General features: G+C 54.7%; 6 protein-coding genes across 6 annotated transcripts; 2 read left to right on the top strand and 4 right to left on the bottom strand.

The window, feature by feature from the left end:
* Nucleotides 1–1,019: 1,019 nt before the first annotated feature.
* PHACADRAFT_28220 (uncharacterized protein) lies at nt 1,020–1,856 on the bottom strand (the record flags this gene model as incomplete). Its single annotated transcript, XM_007395163.1, has 1 exon — nt 1,020–1,856. One exon carries the CDS (start codon nt 1,854–1,856, stop codon nt 1,020–1,022), a length of 837 nt encoding a protein of 278 aa, XP_007395225.1.
* Nucleotides 1,857–5,198: 3,342 nt separating this feature from the next.
* On the bottom strand, nt 5,199–8,823 carry PHACADRAFT_120236 (uncharacterized protein). The gene is made up of 10 exons (XM_007395435.1): nt 8,584–8,823; nt 8,453–8,518; nt 8,307–8,394; nt 8,123–8,254; nt 7,970–8,053; nt 7,836–7,915; nt 7,644–7,784; nt 7,405–7,593; nt 7,184–7,355; nt 5,199–7,124 (listed from the first exon to the last, which is right to left on the bottom strand). The coding sequence occupies exons 1-10, from the start codon at nt 8,688–8,690 to the stop codon at nt 6,861–6,863; spliced, it is 1,323 nt and encodes a 440-aa protein (XP_007395497.1). The 5' UTR covers nt 8,691–8,823; the 3' UTR covers nt 5,199–6,860.
* Nucleotides 8,824–8,963: 140 nt separating this feature from the next.
* On the bottom strand, nt 8,964–9,946 carry PHACADRAFT_255585 (uncharacterized protein). The gene is made up of 5 exons (XM_007395436.1): nt 9,800–9,946; nt 9,673–9,734; nt 9,425–9,609; nt 9,249–9,372; nt 8,964–9,197 (listed from the first exon to the last, which is right to left on the bottom strand). Exons 1-5 carry the CDS (start codon nt 9,888–9,890, stop codon nt 9,177–9,179), a joined length of 483 nt encoding a protein of 160 aa, XP_007395498.1. The 5' UTR covers nt 9,891–9,946; the 3' UTR covers nt 8,964–9,176.
* Nucleotides 9,947–10,081: 135 nt separating this feature from the next.
* On the top strand, nt 10,082–10,695 carry PHACADRAFT_195187 (uncharacterized protein; the record flags this gene model as incomplete). Its single annotated transcript, XM_007395437.1, has 4 exons — nt 10,082–10,139; nt 10,205–10,303; nt 10,362–10,429; nt 10,483–10,695. The coding sequence occupies 4 exons, from the start codon at nt 10,082–10,084 to the stop codon at nt 10,693–10,695; spliced, it is 438 nt and encodes a 145-aa protein (XP_007395499.1).
* Nucleotides 10,696–10,953: 258 nt separating this feature from the next.
* Nucleotides 10,954–13,005, bottom strand: PHACADRAFT_255586 (uncharacterized protein). Its single transcript, XM_007395438.1, has 3 exons — nt 12,813–13,005; nt 12,735–12,762; nt 10,954–12,683 (listed from the first exon to the last, which is right to left on the bottom strand). Exons 1-3 carry the CDS (start codon nt 12,980–12,982, stop codon nt 11,091–11,093), a joined length of 1,791 nt encoding a protein of 596 aa, XP_007395500.1. The 5' UTR covers nt 12,983–13,005; the 3' UTR covers nt 10,954–11,090.
* Nucleotides 13,006–14,171: 1,166 nt separating this feature from the next.
* Nucleotides 14,172–15,492, top strand: PHACADRAFT_255589 (uncharacterized protein). Its single transcript, XM_007395439.1, has 5 exons — nt 14,172–14,392; nt 14,453–14,684; nt 14,747–14,902; nt 14,955–15,165; nt 15,223–15,492. The coding sequence occupies exons 1-5, from the start codon at nt 14,347–14,349 to the stop codon at nt 15,355–15,357; spliced, it is 780 nt and encodes a 259-aa protein (XP_007395501.1). The 5' UTR covers nt 14,172–14,346; the 3' UTR covers nt 15,358–15,492.
* Nucleotides 15,493–15,776: the final 284 nt, after the last annotated feature.

Genomic DNA, 15,776 nt, shown 5'->3' on the forward strand with positions numbered 1-15,776 from the left:
TAAAGAAGACTGCCGCATGGGTGAGGACCTTTGGTAGCCCCTTTTTAGAGTCAATCTGCCTTAGTATCGCATGTGGTACTGTCATTGCTCAATGAGGTTGAACTAATATTAATATTGTTCCTCTTGAATGAAGTATGGGCTCATGACATTCCCGCATACCGCACTCTCGCAGGCAGGCTGCCAGTGCCCACAGTAGACTATATGTAGAGGAGCAGTCAATAAATACACATTACATTATATTTATAATGCTCGCCTTCAGACTGTGCTCAATACAAGTTAGGATCATGACTACCATCACTCCCAGTAAGTCTCAGGGCATAGGCGCTTGATACAGTGCGCCGGGCTTGGGGGTTCAAAGAGGCCGCCCGAGAACAATGCACAGGCGGTGCGATGCACTCTTCAGCCCAATAAAGGTCAAGTCTGTTAGCAAGACTATGAATGTACAACACCAAGACCTTTTACAAACAACAAGAGGAAACTGTATGTTTACTGTGTATAAACGTTTACACCAAGTTTACATGACTTCATTTACACACACGGAAACGGTAAACAGTAATAAACGTTTATACACAGTAAACAAACAAAACGGTTGGAGCCTTAGGTAGTTCTGCGGGGCGCAGAATGCGGCGAACGCCATATCCACCGATTCCGTGGCTTTATGACACTATCGGATGTTCAACGCCTCGTGTCTGATTGTCTGAGGATTTCTGTTGGAAAAAGATTGTCTGACACAGGGCTAGAGCTTGAACTAGTACCCCTGGGCGTTCAATGGACTGGCTCATCTGTCTCGATGGCTAGACTGCATGCACGTTTCGCGTGGTCAGGAGGTGAGTTGGCTTGAAAGAGTGGATTAATAGATACAAGAAGGGGTTCATTGTGTACGGAGATCGATGAGTGGTCATCGGTATCAGACGCGAGGGTCCGCACAAAGGAAAATAGGCGACACTTGTCCGTATTGAAGTACATAAGGCCTGTTCAGAGCGGGATGATAGACCACGACATTTCCCTCCCCCGCAACATTACGCACGATACTCACCACGCGCCGCCTGAATTCGCTTCCTGTCCTGAGTCTTCCTTGCTCGTCGGGTGGACCGGCGTCCGTCGAGGTTGTATGGCCCATACGAATACGGGCTGCCGGCAGACGAAGGCCCAGAGGGAGGAGGAGGCATATGCGCTGGGAAGAAGAACAATGGGGCCCGAGCCTCACTGTCTCGACGTCTTGGTGCCGGGGGAGTCAGTACCGGGGCTTGAGGAGGTTGACTTGGAGACCTGGCTCTGGTATTTTCGTTCTCGAACCGCGACAAAGGTGGTCTTTTGGTGGCGGACGTCGGGCCTAGGATGCTCCCTTGAACTGTTTGCCCAGCCGGAGTATGTGACGAATCGCGAGGTACGGCCCGCGGATCGTCGAGAACTTGCAATTCTTCAGATTTTCTGCTGTCGGCCAAGACAGACAGAAGACCTCTTCCTCTGGCACTTGGAAACGGCGACCACGAGATCGAAGTCCTATCTCTGAGAGACTGTGCGGCGTCGAAAGTCGCGTTCTGCCGAGGCGTCTGCTCCTCGTCGATGCTCGAGTTCGAGTGATCACGCTGCCCAGCAACTCTCGCGGCAGGTGTAGCATGAGAATTCGCGCACGAGTAAAGCGAACCTGTGGCCGCGGTGCGCGTAGTGTCGCAAGTTATGTCCGTAGCAGCCAGAGTTTTCGTTGACCGGCCTGTTTGCGGCCTCGCGGCGATATTCTTGCTGGGAGAGCTGCGTTCATTTTTTATGGGCGACCAGTTCGCTCTGTGGTGCGTAAGCACGGGATCTTTGCAGTGGAAGAGAGGCTGAAGAGGCTTCGACGTGGTGCCGTTCATGCTGGTGTTGATTACTTGGCCTATGAAGGTCAGGAGATGAGCGCACTGAGGAAAGAGCCACTACGAGGGTACGGTGGCCATTTCAGGTACCGCCTTGTACGCTGCCAATATATTAGATCAAAACAAGGCATGATATCAGATAAGAACTTGAGTATTTAAAGAGGGGTTTCTCTTGGACGCAGATAACCGTTGCGGATTGTAAGACGCATGTAGGGGATAGATGACGCGCTCGCCGGGCAAGCAGACATAACTAAAGCTGATCTGTGTTATGAGGGTATGGGTCAGCATGTAACTTACCGGTAAGTTATGTCCACTATGCGCTGTGTCGAGCTAAGGACGGCGAACAACGCAGAGGAACGAATGAAATCATAAAAGCGACTTCCGCTTACTTCGGACGGAGAAAACTGACGCTTGAACATTAATCATCATCATCGCCTCGCTCGAGAAAGGCGAGTCCGAGCCTCCCGCGACCCCCAACAGGCACGCAAGTACCGGCCGTGGTGGCCCAGCTCTACTCACGGGCGAGCCCTCATCCGCATCGCGAAGGATCTGCGTCTCATGCAAGAGCACCGAGAGGGGTTTTGCAGCTTTCTCTGAAGAGATGAACGTCAGTAAGTACTGTGTGGAGAGGAGACGAATATGCTGTCCCGCGAGTCCGGAAGTGTATAAACTCGGCCGACAGCGTCGGGATCGCCCAGATCCCGACGCCCGACGCCACCATCGGCAGTTACGGCACAGTCCAAATATGGCAGGTATGCAAGAACGCTGTCGGGCAAGGTTTTCAACAAGAGGCTGTACAGTGCGGATATAGCTTACGGCAAGGCAGCACGGCGAAGTGCGCAACACATGATTCTCCACAGCCCACTTGAAGTAGGACGCAACGGTGGAAGCCGAACCTTGCCAAAGCATGATGCCGCGGAACTGCCTCCCGAGCACGCAGCACAGCTCTCACCTTCCTATGAGCCATCAGTCATTTACTAAGATCACATTTAGAAATGAACGCAGAGCTTCCACCATCGGCTCTTGGAATAAAGCGTGTGGCAACGATCACGTCGACCTGCGGTCACGTTGGGCGGCGTCCAGATGAGAGCCAAGCGTGGGTAGTAGGTACAATGTCAGAAACAAAGAATGTCAAGCAGTCGCGGAAGCGCTGGAACGCTCGAGCACATCTTGTGCCGGCCATTGCACAGCAAGGGTCCGATGAGTATATCCCAAGGAGGATATCAACCGAGAGCTCGACGCTCGGCGGGAACACTCAGTGTTGAACCTTACGACACTACCAATGCTAGTCGGTGAGCACATCTGCTGTTCCCGGAAGGTAGATCGTCACTACTCTAAAGCCGATGTCACAGCACTAGGATATGCCCCAGTGGCATTTGGGTGGGGAAGGAAATGGGGGCTCTTCGTCATCATAGCGAGGTTGAATAACGCGTACGTTACTGGCGACGGGACGCGTCATGAGCCAAAATCTCTTATGGAGGCCTGGCCAACACCCTAATGGGCTCGCCAGAAGGAAGCCCGCTGCGCAGACGATTAGCTTGCGACTGGTTTCGGTCGCGCTAATCGTCCGGGAGTTTCGTCAATACACGGACGCACAAACCGCCGACGGCCCTGTCGCACTTCCAATCGAAATCGGCCCCGGGCGGGTATCGACCGGATCGCTCGGAGAGAGCAGACGTGAACATCCCGGACGTGAGGCGGTCTGAGAGGTAAGAGTGGAAACGTCAGCTGTTCGAGAAACTGGGGCATATCCCAAGCTGATCGCGTCCGCGGACATGGACCGACCTCAGAGGTCGAAGATACAACTGAACAAGCTGTCATGTCCGGGCTTGTCGGATGCAGATGTTGAAGTGTCCTCCAGCACCGTAGCAGGGAGCGGTTGATGGCTGGGCGCGCATAGGCCAAAAGCACGCGATCGCCTATGTGATACCGCACCAGGTGACACAGGTGAATTTGTCACGAATGAAGAGCCGTTCCCTCTAAAGATTTGTATTCACAACAAGGTTGTCAGTCAACACGTCGAGACTTGAGAAAGCTGTGCCGGATGTGGGCCAACGCACGGAACAAGAAAGTGGAGATATATGCGCCTTGTTGAACAAGGTGCACATGAGGTTGAACTTTACCGGTGGGGAGGGTCGCTGAACCTGCGGATGAACGTGACGTCGATGCCGGGGCGTTGTCCCTGGTTCGCGAATCTATAGCGCATCGGGGAAATCGAACCCGGATCTTGGGCGTCTTGGCCTTGTCTTGGTGGTCGGGATGGCGATGTTCAAGTGCTCGTTTTGCACTGCACGCGGCGACGTTGTCTGAGGATTGCTAGGAGACCTTGAAGGCAAGATGCCTGCAGAGGGCTCGCAGGACGGAGGGGAAACGGGAGGAGGCAGATGCCTAAATGGTGGCGAAGCCAGCCAAGTGTCAACGCGTCTGATGAGCGCGCGTCTGACGCCTATGTTCGTTTTGTCACACTTCACTCGCCCACGTATAAATTCGCGGTTCGAACTGTCCCCTCTCTTCATTCTCCTCAACCACAACGAGCTCGCCGTGTCAGACAGCGTTCTCAATCGCGTATACCCCTTCAACGACGCGTACGAGCCTTTACACGTCGCCGGACACGACCCCCACCCTCTACCTGCACCTCATTCCTACTCTGTTTGATTAGTTCAACTTCAACTTGCATCGCGATGCCTTCATTCCGTAAACCTCACTCATCGCCAAGCGCTCGCTCCTCCCCCTACAACTTCGCTTCTGGCTCGAACCAGACGCGTACTGGAGCGCGTAGCCCTCGCCGCTCATCTGATTCGGACACTATCAACAGGCGTGTGCTCGCCGACATTGACTGGTGGCGCGTCGAGGACAGCCAACGTGAAGCTCGAGGCCTCTCCGCGCACGACTCGCTCCGTCCAGCAATGCTAGGCGACGCGGAAGACGACGAGTGGGATCAGGAAGAGCGCGTACCGCTACCCGAACCAACGCTTCTGACATTTGCCTCCGATGCGGGGGACAATGCAGGCACCACACCCTCGTGGCATGACGTGCCTGGTAGCGGTTTGGACATTTCAGAATCCCTCATGACGCGATGGTCCGCTGGTGGAGCTGACCTGGAAGACCTGCCAGAGGTATGTCTGCGCCCGCTGTCAGCCCCCTGATTCATGTGAACATATGCTTGAATGTTATGCTCATACCTGTCATCTGTCTAGCCGCCATCTGCAGTTCAACAATTCGCTGCGCTCTCCCTGAATCCAGTCGGCCGTGCAGCGCTGCGGCGGTCGGGCAGCATTAGCTCTGCCTCCTCGGACACATCGGTCGACTCGGACTCGTCCTTCTCAACCCCCATGGCGTCGCCTGTAGGCATTGACCTCGGGTTCTCAGACTTTGCTGCTGCACCGTCTGCCGACTCTGACGACGAGAGCGAGCCCCGTCTACCGCTCGCGCGTGCTACCCGTCGTCCGGCCCGAGCGCCCGTCAGGAACGGTCGGTCGGCTAGCTACTCGTTGATCGAGGATCGGCTGTCGGGGGGCCGTCGTAGTCGCGACGTCTTCGATGACGACTGGTCTGCGCCTTCACCTTTCTCATCCAATAACTTTGGCACCGATGACGACCACTTCTTCTAAACCAACATCAGCCGTCCGGAGGTGAAAGGAAAGCGGATGGGACGCGTATGGACGCGTCAAAATCCCCGGATTTGATTAAGACACTCACGAATATCATGTACGACTCGTTAACGCCACGCGTGCACGACAAGACACGCGTCGAGCGAAACAACGTATATGCCGTACGCAATCAGCCACGACTTTCGCACGAACCTCTGTTACGCCAATTACTATGCATCTACGATGACTGATGCATGCATACGCTGCGGGTTAAAGTACACCTCGCACCGTTCAAGGCCTGCCCGTCGTGCACAATACCGCACCTCGCCGCTGTGCCAACTGCGCCGCCTTTGCGACCACCCGCTTACCTCGCCACCCCGCGCGGCACTCACCAAAATGCCACGCCCGCTTGCTCGCACAATGCTCGTTCCTCGACACCACAGAACGATGTGGCTGTCTATCCTACGTCTGGACACATGCTCAACAACGTCGAAACCTCGTCCAATGACCTGGTTCTTCGGCTTGCTTCCCCCTTTCTCATGGCTGCGTCACCTCACTCTCATCTTCATCTTGCTCCGTGATTCCTATCCGCTTATCTACACCGCGACTACTTCTTTACCTGCGGTCTAGATGGTACCTGTGCTGTCTCCACTTACGACTTTCTAAGAACAGTCCGCATCACACTTTCTTTTTTTTCCGCATTTCAACTTATGTTTGCGCAACACAATGCGTTCGCATCAAGCGACGCGTCCTCACTCTCCATATCTGCAGCTTGATCTTTCTCTTCTCTCATCTCTCATCTCTGTACCAGTAGAACATATGCATTACCTCATCTGTCTGGCATAACGCAATCGGCTTCATTACAATCGAATCTCATCTTGACGTCATGCTGTCTGCTAAGTATGCCAATACAGCTTGCGGATGATTGCCGCGGTAAGTAACCTCAGCAGGTTAGTAAGGTATACATCGATCGCAAGTACATTCCCAGGACACACGAAGAAAGAAAGTTAGAAAGACAGATAAGAAAATAGTAGAGAGAAAATAGTAGAGTCGAAAACAGAGTAGGGCCATCGCCTAGCCGGGTATACGGTGCTCGCCCCGTAAGATAGGCACTTAGTAGGCGATCGACACTTGCGCACCAACATCCAGATCTGACTAAGACGATTGTCGGTCGGTGGCGGTTCGTGTCTGTCCCACCATCGAGGCCGAACGGAAAGCAAGGAGTCAGACACGCTTGCACCCGGAAAGCAGAGGGCGCACGGGCCGGACGTCCTCTCTTCTCTTCTCTTTCGCATTCGCCTCGCTGCACGTTGGCTCCCTCACGCACACGTCCCCCTCCTCTTTCCCGCCGCCTCGAGCACCGCCGGCCCCTGCCAAGAGCACAGCGTGGAGAGCCCGAAAGGCGCCGGCGCCCTCAGCGGTACATCCCGTGCACCATCGCGGGCCCTGAGACCTTGCTCCATGGCGAGCTCGCGATGGGCCCGAAACGCGGCTTTGCGTCTGGCACCGAGGCCTGGCGTGCGGGGGGCGCGGGTGACTGCACCGGCTGTTGCTGTGGTTGTTGAGCGGGCTTCAATGAGGGTGTGGCAGCAGTCGCCGGAGGCGGTGGACGTTGGCCCGCGAGCTGCATCTGCCGCGTCTTCCACGAGCTACGTATCGCGTTCGAGCGCGCGAGGAGCTGTAGTGACGCGCGTGTGAGCGTGCGCGTCAGTCTAAGGTACTGCGGGGGCTGCGCACCTGGTCTTTTTCGACGCCATCGGCGATACTTTTGATGATTGCCTCGACAACACTCTTGTGGTTACCGTTTGGCTTGTCGTTCCGGAAGCGCATCATACGCCACACGCTGAGCTCCTTGTCCCAGTGCGCCTCCACGACGCGGTCGTCGAGCTGGTCACCTGCGGCTTTCAGCCTGCCAGCCCAATCAGCGCGTTCAACGCTGAAAAAGCGACAAGGCTCACCTCTCCCACTCGCCATCCGTGACGTGCATGACGTCGTAGAACTCGTAACGAACCCCACCGCACCAGACGTGCAACTCAAACACTGGCTTGGCAAAGTAATCCGGATCTTTGGGGCTCTCCCGCGACGGCGGGAAGCGCAGCACCAGCCGGAAATCGATGGAGTTCTCTGACGGCGGCTTCCATTTCAATCTGTCGCTTATAATTAGTGCGAGATGAAATAACGGGAAGCGGGCACGAACATGTTGGGGTCGGTCCCGGCCATGTAGGGAGTTGAGACGCAGGTGTAGATGAGCCCGTCGTTCCCGTGCAGCAGCTGCGGTATCTCGTTCTCAAATATTTGGTCGATGTGATACGAGAATTTGACGTTTTTGACCCGCACCCTGCCCCACATCGTTAGAGTCTGACGCAGAGGCTTTATACAACACACTCACTCGAAAGGCTGCGTCTGCGCCATATGCGGATGGTCCTTGAGCATCTTCGAATACGGCTTGTAGAACCATTCTTGCAGCCTCTGCCAGCACACATCAACACTACTCCCACTTCTTACGTCCAACGATACACTCACCCCATATCTCTTGTCCAACGGGCGCGACATGACGTTCTGGTCGTCGACAACGAGGCAGTCGAAGGCGAGGAAGCGCACCGTTTCCTGTCACGCGAGCGAGCGAGTCGGTCAGCATGCGCCACTTCCGGAAGAGTAGAAGGGGCGTCGACCAACTTGCTTCGAGCGCGGGTCGGTGTCGACCACGAGCTCGCCGTCGACGATCGTGCTCCGGAGCGGCATCTTCGGGTTCTCATGGTGCGGGAAGTAGAGCCCTTGCACTTCTCGATACGTGTTGTGGCGGTCGATCTGCGCAGAGGAATGAATGGGAACGAAACGTGTGTTTGAGGCAGAGACGCACAAGATAGACCCCCTGGTCTTTCGTCCTAAGGTCCGTCTGGACAAAAAGCAACACACGGATGCCATCGGACTTTTCGCAGACCCAATAGCTGCAAGTAGCGCACACGTTTCAACCCGCCACACCCGAAACACAGAAAGGTCACGTACTCTTGGTTCTCGAGCTTCACCAAATCCTTGGTCCCAAAGCTGACGGGCTGGCTGCCGGGGAACGTTCTGGATGTGGCGTCTGGACACTCAGCGTGCGTCCCCGGCCTCCGGAACGCGCACTACACACGCACCGTTCATTCTCGAGCTGACACAGTCGCGCGACCTCCTGCCTAAGCCAGAGCTCGTGGTCTGATCGCGAGGGTATGAGTCTTCCAGGAATATCGGGTATTCGCGACATGGGTCACCGGAGCAGGTAGAAGAAATGTACGCGGGCCTGGCGCCGGTCCCTATGCCTCGTTTCAAGCGTCGACGCGGGGGGAGTGCAAGCAACGAGCCTCGCTGCGCATCCCTGCGCAATCTTGTATACATATGATACTAGCTTAAGTTAGCCCAAGCTTGTAAATCATGATGCATGATGTTTGGGGCAGTGCGAGTTTCGTGTTGACAACGTGGAAGCACGTCGACGCACGCACGATCGGTATCGCTTGAGTACTCGCACAGAGGCGCATATATGCGGAAGTTCTAATCATCCTTGGGGGTCCATCTACATGTACATGTATGACACGGTTCGGCAGAAGCGAGAGCCGTGTGAGGAAAGAACACAAAGCTACTCAGAGCACTCGGGTTTTCAGGATATTATGATACAATTGAGAGTAGATGCGACACCGAGGACAAACATGCAGAAGGAAGAAAATAGCGACGAGAAAAACGACAGAGTGCATGTTCACCGGTCCTCGGCCCATTCCTGCGATGTGTCAGCACAAGACACCACTGAGATTCCAGGAAGGCCACTCACGTTCTCCTTCTTGATCTGGGCCTCTTCCTCAGGCGTAAAGTCGTTGACGATGTTGAACAACTTGCGGATCTCCTCAGGGGTCTTGCCCTTGATCATGTTCGCCACCGTCTTGCAACCGACATCACTGTGACATATATAAGCTCCAAAAAACAAAACAGAATGTCTAGGACACGCACAGGAGGGGCTTGATGTCGAGGTAGTTGGCCGCCAGAATGATCTCGAACAGCATCTCCTGGTCGACTGTAATAAACTTCTGGTCCCACTCAGAAATGTCGGTGGTACGCTTGCGCGCATCGTCGTTCTCTGACGAGTCAGTAGTTGGCAGCGGGTCGCTGCGGTGGTGCTCGCAGTACTCAAGGACCTATATCGATGCAAGACGATGAGAATCGCTGGCCTGGCGCTCGTCGCAGCTGTATCTTTATACCTTCTTCAGCACAGACGACGACACATTAGGGAGCGGAATCGGCTGGTCACTCTCGCCAACATCTGTAGGGATACACATGTCAGAAATATCGAGCGGCACGCGGAGTAGTGCGGCGCAGGACACACACCCTCGAGCATGTTCTTGATGAGGACGCTGCGCTCGGCGACTTCTTTGTCGACTACAAATTGCTCGTTATCAGAAGTGACGAGGAGCACCATGTTGTATGTGTGATGGTACGGTGGACGAGAGTGGAAGATGTGAAGGGCGATACGGGGACTGAACAAGGATGTTGTGAAGTATCCCCTCTTTTGAAGGACCTTAACGAGCGTCGAGCTTACGTAAGCATCACGGAACGCGAGAGGCAGATATTAGCAGGCGCCTTCTTTGCTTGACCACGACACACCGAGTCATGTCTTTATTCTCCCTATCCTCACTTCTCGGAGCTGTTCGTTCTCCTTTCTCCCTCGGTGAGTCAACTTGTCCCGTTTCGTTTTTCCCTGCAATTTATAATTTTTTTGCCGCGAAATCCCAGGGCCCGGCGCCATCCGTACCGCCACCAAACGCGCAGGTGGTAGCACCCGCAACACAGGTGGTTCACCAGGAAAGAGGCTGGGCTTGAAGAAGTTCTCAGGTACGTCACTGCCTCCTTATGTACTGCAAGCAACATTGTAACAAAGTGCGCTGCGTAGACCAGTATGTGATCCCTGGAAACATTATCGTCCGCCAACGCGGAACCTGGTTTCACCCAGGTCAACACGTACGTCCCTCCAGATCTGTTCTCACTCTAGCCATAACTCAGCTGCTATGCAGGTGAAGATGGGCCGTGATCACACAATATATGCCACCGTTCCTGGATATGTACGCTTCTACAAGGAGCCTCGCTTGCGCGAGGACCGGAAGTTCGTTGGTGTCGTGCTGAACCGTGGTGAGAAGCTTCCACGGGACGAGGCTTCTCTTGGTCGCAGCCGGTTTTCGTCGCTTGTCAATCTGAAAGAACTGGCTCAGCAAGAAGCCACTGCATAAAGTAATGTGGCCGATCTTCCAAGTGTTACGGCTACCACCCACTTCTGTGTCGCCTTCCACAGAAAGAAGCAGCACCGCCCCAGCATAGACGGAGCTCTCCCAGCAATGCTGTCGACATTTCTGACCTATGCTATCTGTCGGCCCCCAATGCTGTGCGTAGGCTACTGATAGCATGTGCATACCTAATGGATTCTTCCATTATTCCCAAGTGTCTGGTCTCAAGGTTATGCAGTGAGATGAGCGATATTTTCCATTGGGCCAAACTCTACATAGGAGCGTCCTCTCTGCACGTTGCTAATATACAGTACAGTGCTGAGCCGGAAAATCTACTATACAACTACAGATGCGGTGTCATATGGAAGCATATTGGTATCTTCGGCATGTGTACTAGGAAGCTAATTGGTATCAGGATAATCCGGGAAAGATATCTCAGGGGGGTTAAGGTCCACGGTCTCGACGTGCTTCCTCAACAATGGCAGGTCCGTGTCGTCGGGATCGTGGAAACTCGCGTAATGCGAGAGACGCATCGATACCCGTTTGAGCGGATGACCAGCCCGCGCACGCTCCTCTGCCATGACATACGCCTGGAGGGATGACCACGTCTTGTCTCCATTCACGAACAGGTTCTCCAGCGTGGGACAGAGGATGCGTGTGGTGCGCTCGTCAGGCGCGACGAGAGCCGCGAGCACCGCGCGCGAGAGGCCCTCGTCATAGCTTATGTCCGTCGTGACATATAGCGACTTGAGCCGCGGGGTGCGTTTGAAGAGCTCGACCCAGACTTTCTTCGTGAAGTTGGTCCAGCGCGCATGCGTGCGCATCTCGTAGATCGCGAACTCCTCGAGGTGCTCGGTGTCGAACGTGCGACAGATCGACTGGAAAACGCTGGCCGCAATGCTGTCCATGTCACCGACGTTCGCCACCGTCGTGTCCTCGAGCAGCGCGTGGATTTCGATCGGGAACTTGCTCGTTGCACCCCGGATGGCCACGCCCTCGTATCCGTTGATGTAGTCTACGAAGAGCTTCCGCAGGTCGCGCAATGGATGGTCGAACTCGAGCAGATGCTCGGACGGAATACCGATGTAGAACTTATTGTCGTCGTACCGCTCGAGCCAGACCTTGAGCTTCATGGCGTAGTCCGGCGCGGTGATGCGACCCACGATGTCAGAAATGACAGATCCGTTCGCACGGCCGAGCTCGAGGTACTTCAAGTGCTCCAGACGCACTTTCCGCTTGTCGTCGTCTTGCGCCGCCTGCCAGGAGACCTTCTCGGTCTTGAAGATCTCGAGCAGCGGGCACCTCTCGAGCAAGTCCAGCAGCTGTGACACCGTCATGGACAGTGGCGCCCGCTTCTTGCCCGAGAACGACAAATATTTTAGCTTTGAGACCGAGATGCTGTTCAGTTGAGGGCAGAGGTACTGCACACGCAGCCTGCTGAGGCAGGGCGCCTCTCCCTTGAACAACACAGGGAGCGGTCGACAATCGCCCTCTCCGTGAACTTTAAACGTCTCCAAAATCTCTAGTATTGGCGCAGGAGCTTCAATAAGCGGCGTAAGAGCTGGGTCAATGTTCCCGTCGCTCGATTTCAGCATCGTCGATGGAATGTACAACCGCTGGAGTCGCCGCGTCTGCGCTGCGACCGCTTTGATGAGTGCCGCCACTTTATCTCCCTCCTGGTAGTTCTGTGGGATGACGAAGCATAATCCCGCATCCAAGGAGCGTTCGATGGCAGCCATTGCCATGTCGGGATATCGCGTGCTCAGCTGCCGCCAGAGAATGGGCGCATTGAGTGCGACCTGTCGCCAGCTGTGGCAGACTTTAGTGACGGGGAGGTATTTGTAGGCACCGAATGATTGGGGCACTGGGTTCCATTCGTCTCGTTGTAGCTCGAGGAAGATGAGAACAAGGACGTCTGATGAGAGTCGGTGGAATGGTTGCAATGTGTTGCGGTATCTAGAGAGCAGAGCCAAAGACGAGTCCAGCTGTCCTATCTGTGTTTGGGACTGTGAATTAATGCTCATCGTACGGACAAGAGTACTTACTGTGTCTGAAGACGGTCTTTGTGACGAACTGCGGAACCGTGAGCTCACAAATATGGCGGTGGGAGAGGCTGTACGCACTGAGAGTCGTTCCAGCCAGGGAGATTCCACGTCCTAGGATCCAGTAATCCTGCCAGTGATACCCTTGAATTAGCCTCCGCGTTCATGCTCTCCGAATCGTCTGGGCCGACGATACGATCAACGAGACGTGACCGCGTCGGCTCCGGGGAAACACATGCCATAGTTGCCATGACGGAAGCAGTAAGGTGATTCGATGAGTGGGAGGAGGGGGCCTCGTTTGAGCGTGCAGGTCGATGTATTTATGTGGTGAGCAAGGCAGCCACACGTTTTTGGCATCAAATGGGTGGTGAGGACACGATGCAAAGAGGGCGAGTCAGGCTTCCCGAGTGTGGCGTCTCTCGGTAGCGCTCATGGCGGCTGCGACTTGGCAGTGCACACTGCACAGTGTCGAGACATCGCCTTTCTTCGCTTATTGATGAGTGTTTCAGTTATCGACTGCTGGGGACTCTTGGGCAGTTCTTGGGCCTGTCGATGCTAAATGGTGTGCTTGGCGACGGGGACCGCGATATAAACAGCTGTTCAGGTGTCCTGACGAAGATTCAATAAAGCGCAGACTTCAAAGGGGCCATCTCCGATTAACGCACAGCTCCTAGCATTGCACATAGTCACGGCATCGTACTCGAGTTATCGAACTTCGGCAGAGAAGGATGCGAAAGGAGGTCGCCAGATGCCGCGACACTGGACAGGGTACGCATACATCGGGACCAGAAGTCCCTGTTGCATCGGCGTCGCACAGCATGACGCGCTGCAGCTGCCAAGATGGGCATTGCGATAAAATTACGAGCATAGCTTGGAGGTAGCCGAGGCCGAGAGGGCAGACGACAGCAAAAGAAAGGCTGCACCTCCACCGGAGTCATATACTATCGCGCTTCACGAGAATTTGCCGAAGAGAACAGCTTCTGCACCTGGCGGTAGCTTTCTCACTCTCGGTAGTCCAAAGTATACACCATCGCTTCCTGAATGCCCGATGAAATATTGTTCCCAGAGGATACAGATCTAGACTTATGCATAATTATCTACGGCCCATGAGCATACTTGCGTGCGACCCATGGGCGCTTTCTTCTTGTTAACGTTCTCATCCTCTGCACATTCCCGCGCGTTTGCTCGAGTCGACACGCGACATTCTGCTACAGTATCTGGCTCCTCCTTTTGGCGGTGCTCAGAAGTGAAACGACTATCGGCTGTGAGACATCCTTGTCGGCATGGTGCATATATCATCGGCGGCAGAGCGCGCGAGGTAATCCGGAAGACGACCCCGACCTTCTCATTCACTAGAAGCCGCAGCCGCCTTGTGGGACCTCTGTCGCCGCTCTATATAAACCGTCTCGTGCGAAATCAGAGCTTGAGACAGCCCCGGTCATCTTGTCCAGCTTTCTTTGACATCGGCCCCCACCTCGTTCAGCGGCTCGCGCCATCGGAATTAGGGCTGCATTGGACTGCACAGGGCTGCACTAACCTCTGACGTGTACTCACCAGTGTGCTGGCGAACCCAAGACGTGCATTTTTGTCGCCCCTCATACCATACGAGTTTCCTATGGCGACGGAGTATCAACTTAGCGTGACCCCCGTCAAGGTCACAGGTCAGCTCGCACTGCTCCAAACTACGCAAGCCGTTTCTAAAGAATCTTTTGAACATCCAGAGCTTCCTCCGGAGGACAAGCTGATTGCACAAGGACATGCGATCATGGACACTACAGACAAGTGGAAGCAGGGGAAGACGTACCACGAAACCGTGAGGACATATTCTCGTAACAAGTTCAAAGGCGAAACGGCGAACTGGCACTGCCGTGTCAGCGAGCACGGGTCCGAGGATGGCACTTTCGAAGAGTTTTGGAACCTGCTTGCGGGGAATAAGGGCGAGAATGAGGTCAAGTACGTACCCGATTCCACTTGATGGAGACCTTATTTTAATTTCTACCGTTACAACCCAATAGCTATGTGGAGGTGGTCGAGAAAGCCACTCTGGTCAAGCAGCTCTCGCCCACGCAGACAATCTGGTGTATGTTTTACAAGTTTCCTTCGCCAGTCAAGCCACGCGTCTTCACCGTGCTGCAAACGATCGAGCTCAAGGAGACGTCTCCTCGCACGGGGTACGCCCTACTTCCCTCATTCTTGGTACATATATCTAAGTCTTCATGGTAGACTGGTCATCTCTATCCCATTGGATCTTACCCCCATCCCTGATTTCGCGAAGCTCGAAGAGAAGCGTGTGCAGGGCCGCTACGTCAGCATCGAGCGCATCAAGGATCTTGGTGACGGCAGGCTCGAATGGCGCATGGCCACCTCAAGCAAGGCCGGCGGACTCCTTCCCCAGTCTCTGACCGAGATGTCAATGCCGAGTAGCATTGCCCATGTACGCTTCGTCCCCTTTTTGACTTTGCCTGGGCGTCGTCTCAATTCTGTGGTCTAGGACGTACCAGGTTTTGTCAACTGGCTGCGCACGCTCAGGGAGAAGAACGACGGACAGATTTTGCAGTCGCCCGCTCTTGCTACGGAGGCCGCTGCGGCGGCTGCAGATGCGCACGCCGTCGCTGTCGAAGCGTAGCATGCGCCTCCCATTGAACCTGGAAGGCCCGGCGCGTCAGCATTCTTCGTGGGATGCCCGGAGAAACCCATAGCTTACTATTACTATACGTGACTGGTTTGTGTTATGAGCTAAACACTTTCTAGACTGTTGTTTGCCCTGCACTTGACGATGTTGTGAGCGTGTGAGACACTTGGTATCATCAACGCCAGTGCGCTGCTTCTGTTCAAGCCCACTCCACCGGCATAATCGCTCGACTCCGAATATTCAGGTGGGTACCAATTGTGCTCATTTGTTAGGATGGCGGCTCATGGATGTCGAGCAATTCCCAGCATCATGACATATATCAGTTTTCGCCTCGTCTTCTTCTGAGGCTTTGCCTGAGTCTTGCTCAGATTCTGTGAGGCGATGCTGCTTACTCCGCAATCCATCACCCTTGC

The sequence above is a fragment of the Phanerochaete carnosa genome (genome assembly GCF_000300595.1).
Source record: "Phanerochaete carnosa HHB-10118-sp unplaced genomic scaffold PHACAscaffold_5, whole genome shotgun sequence".
NCBI classification, from domain to species: Eukaryota; Fungi; Basidiomycota; class Agaricomycetes; order Polyporales; family Phanerochaetaceae; genus Phanerochaete; species Phanerochaete carnosa.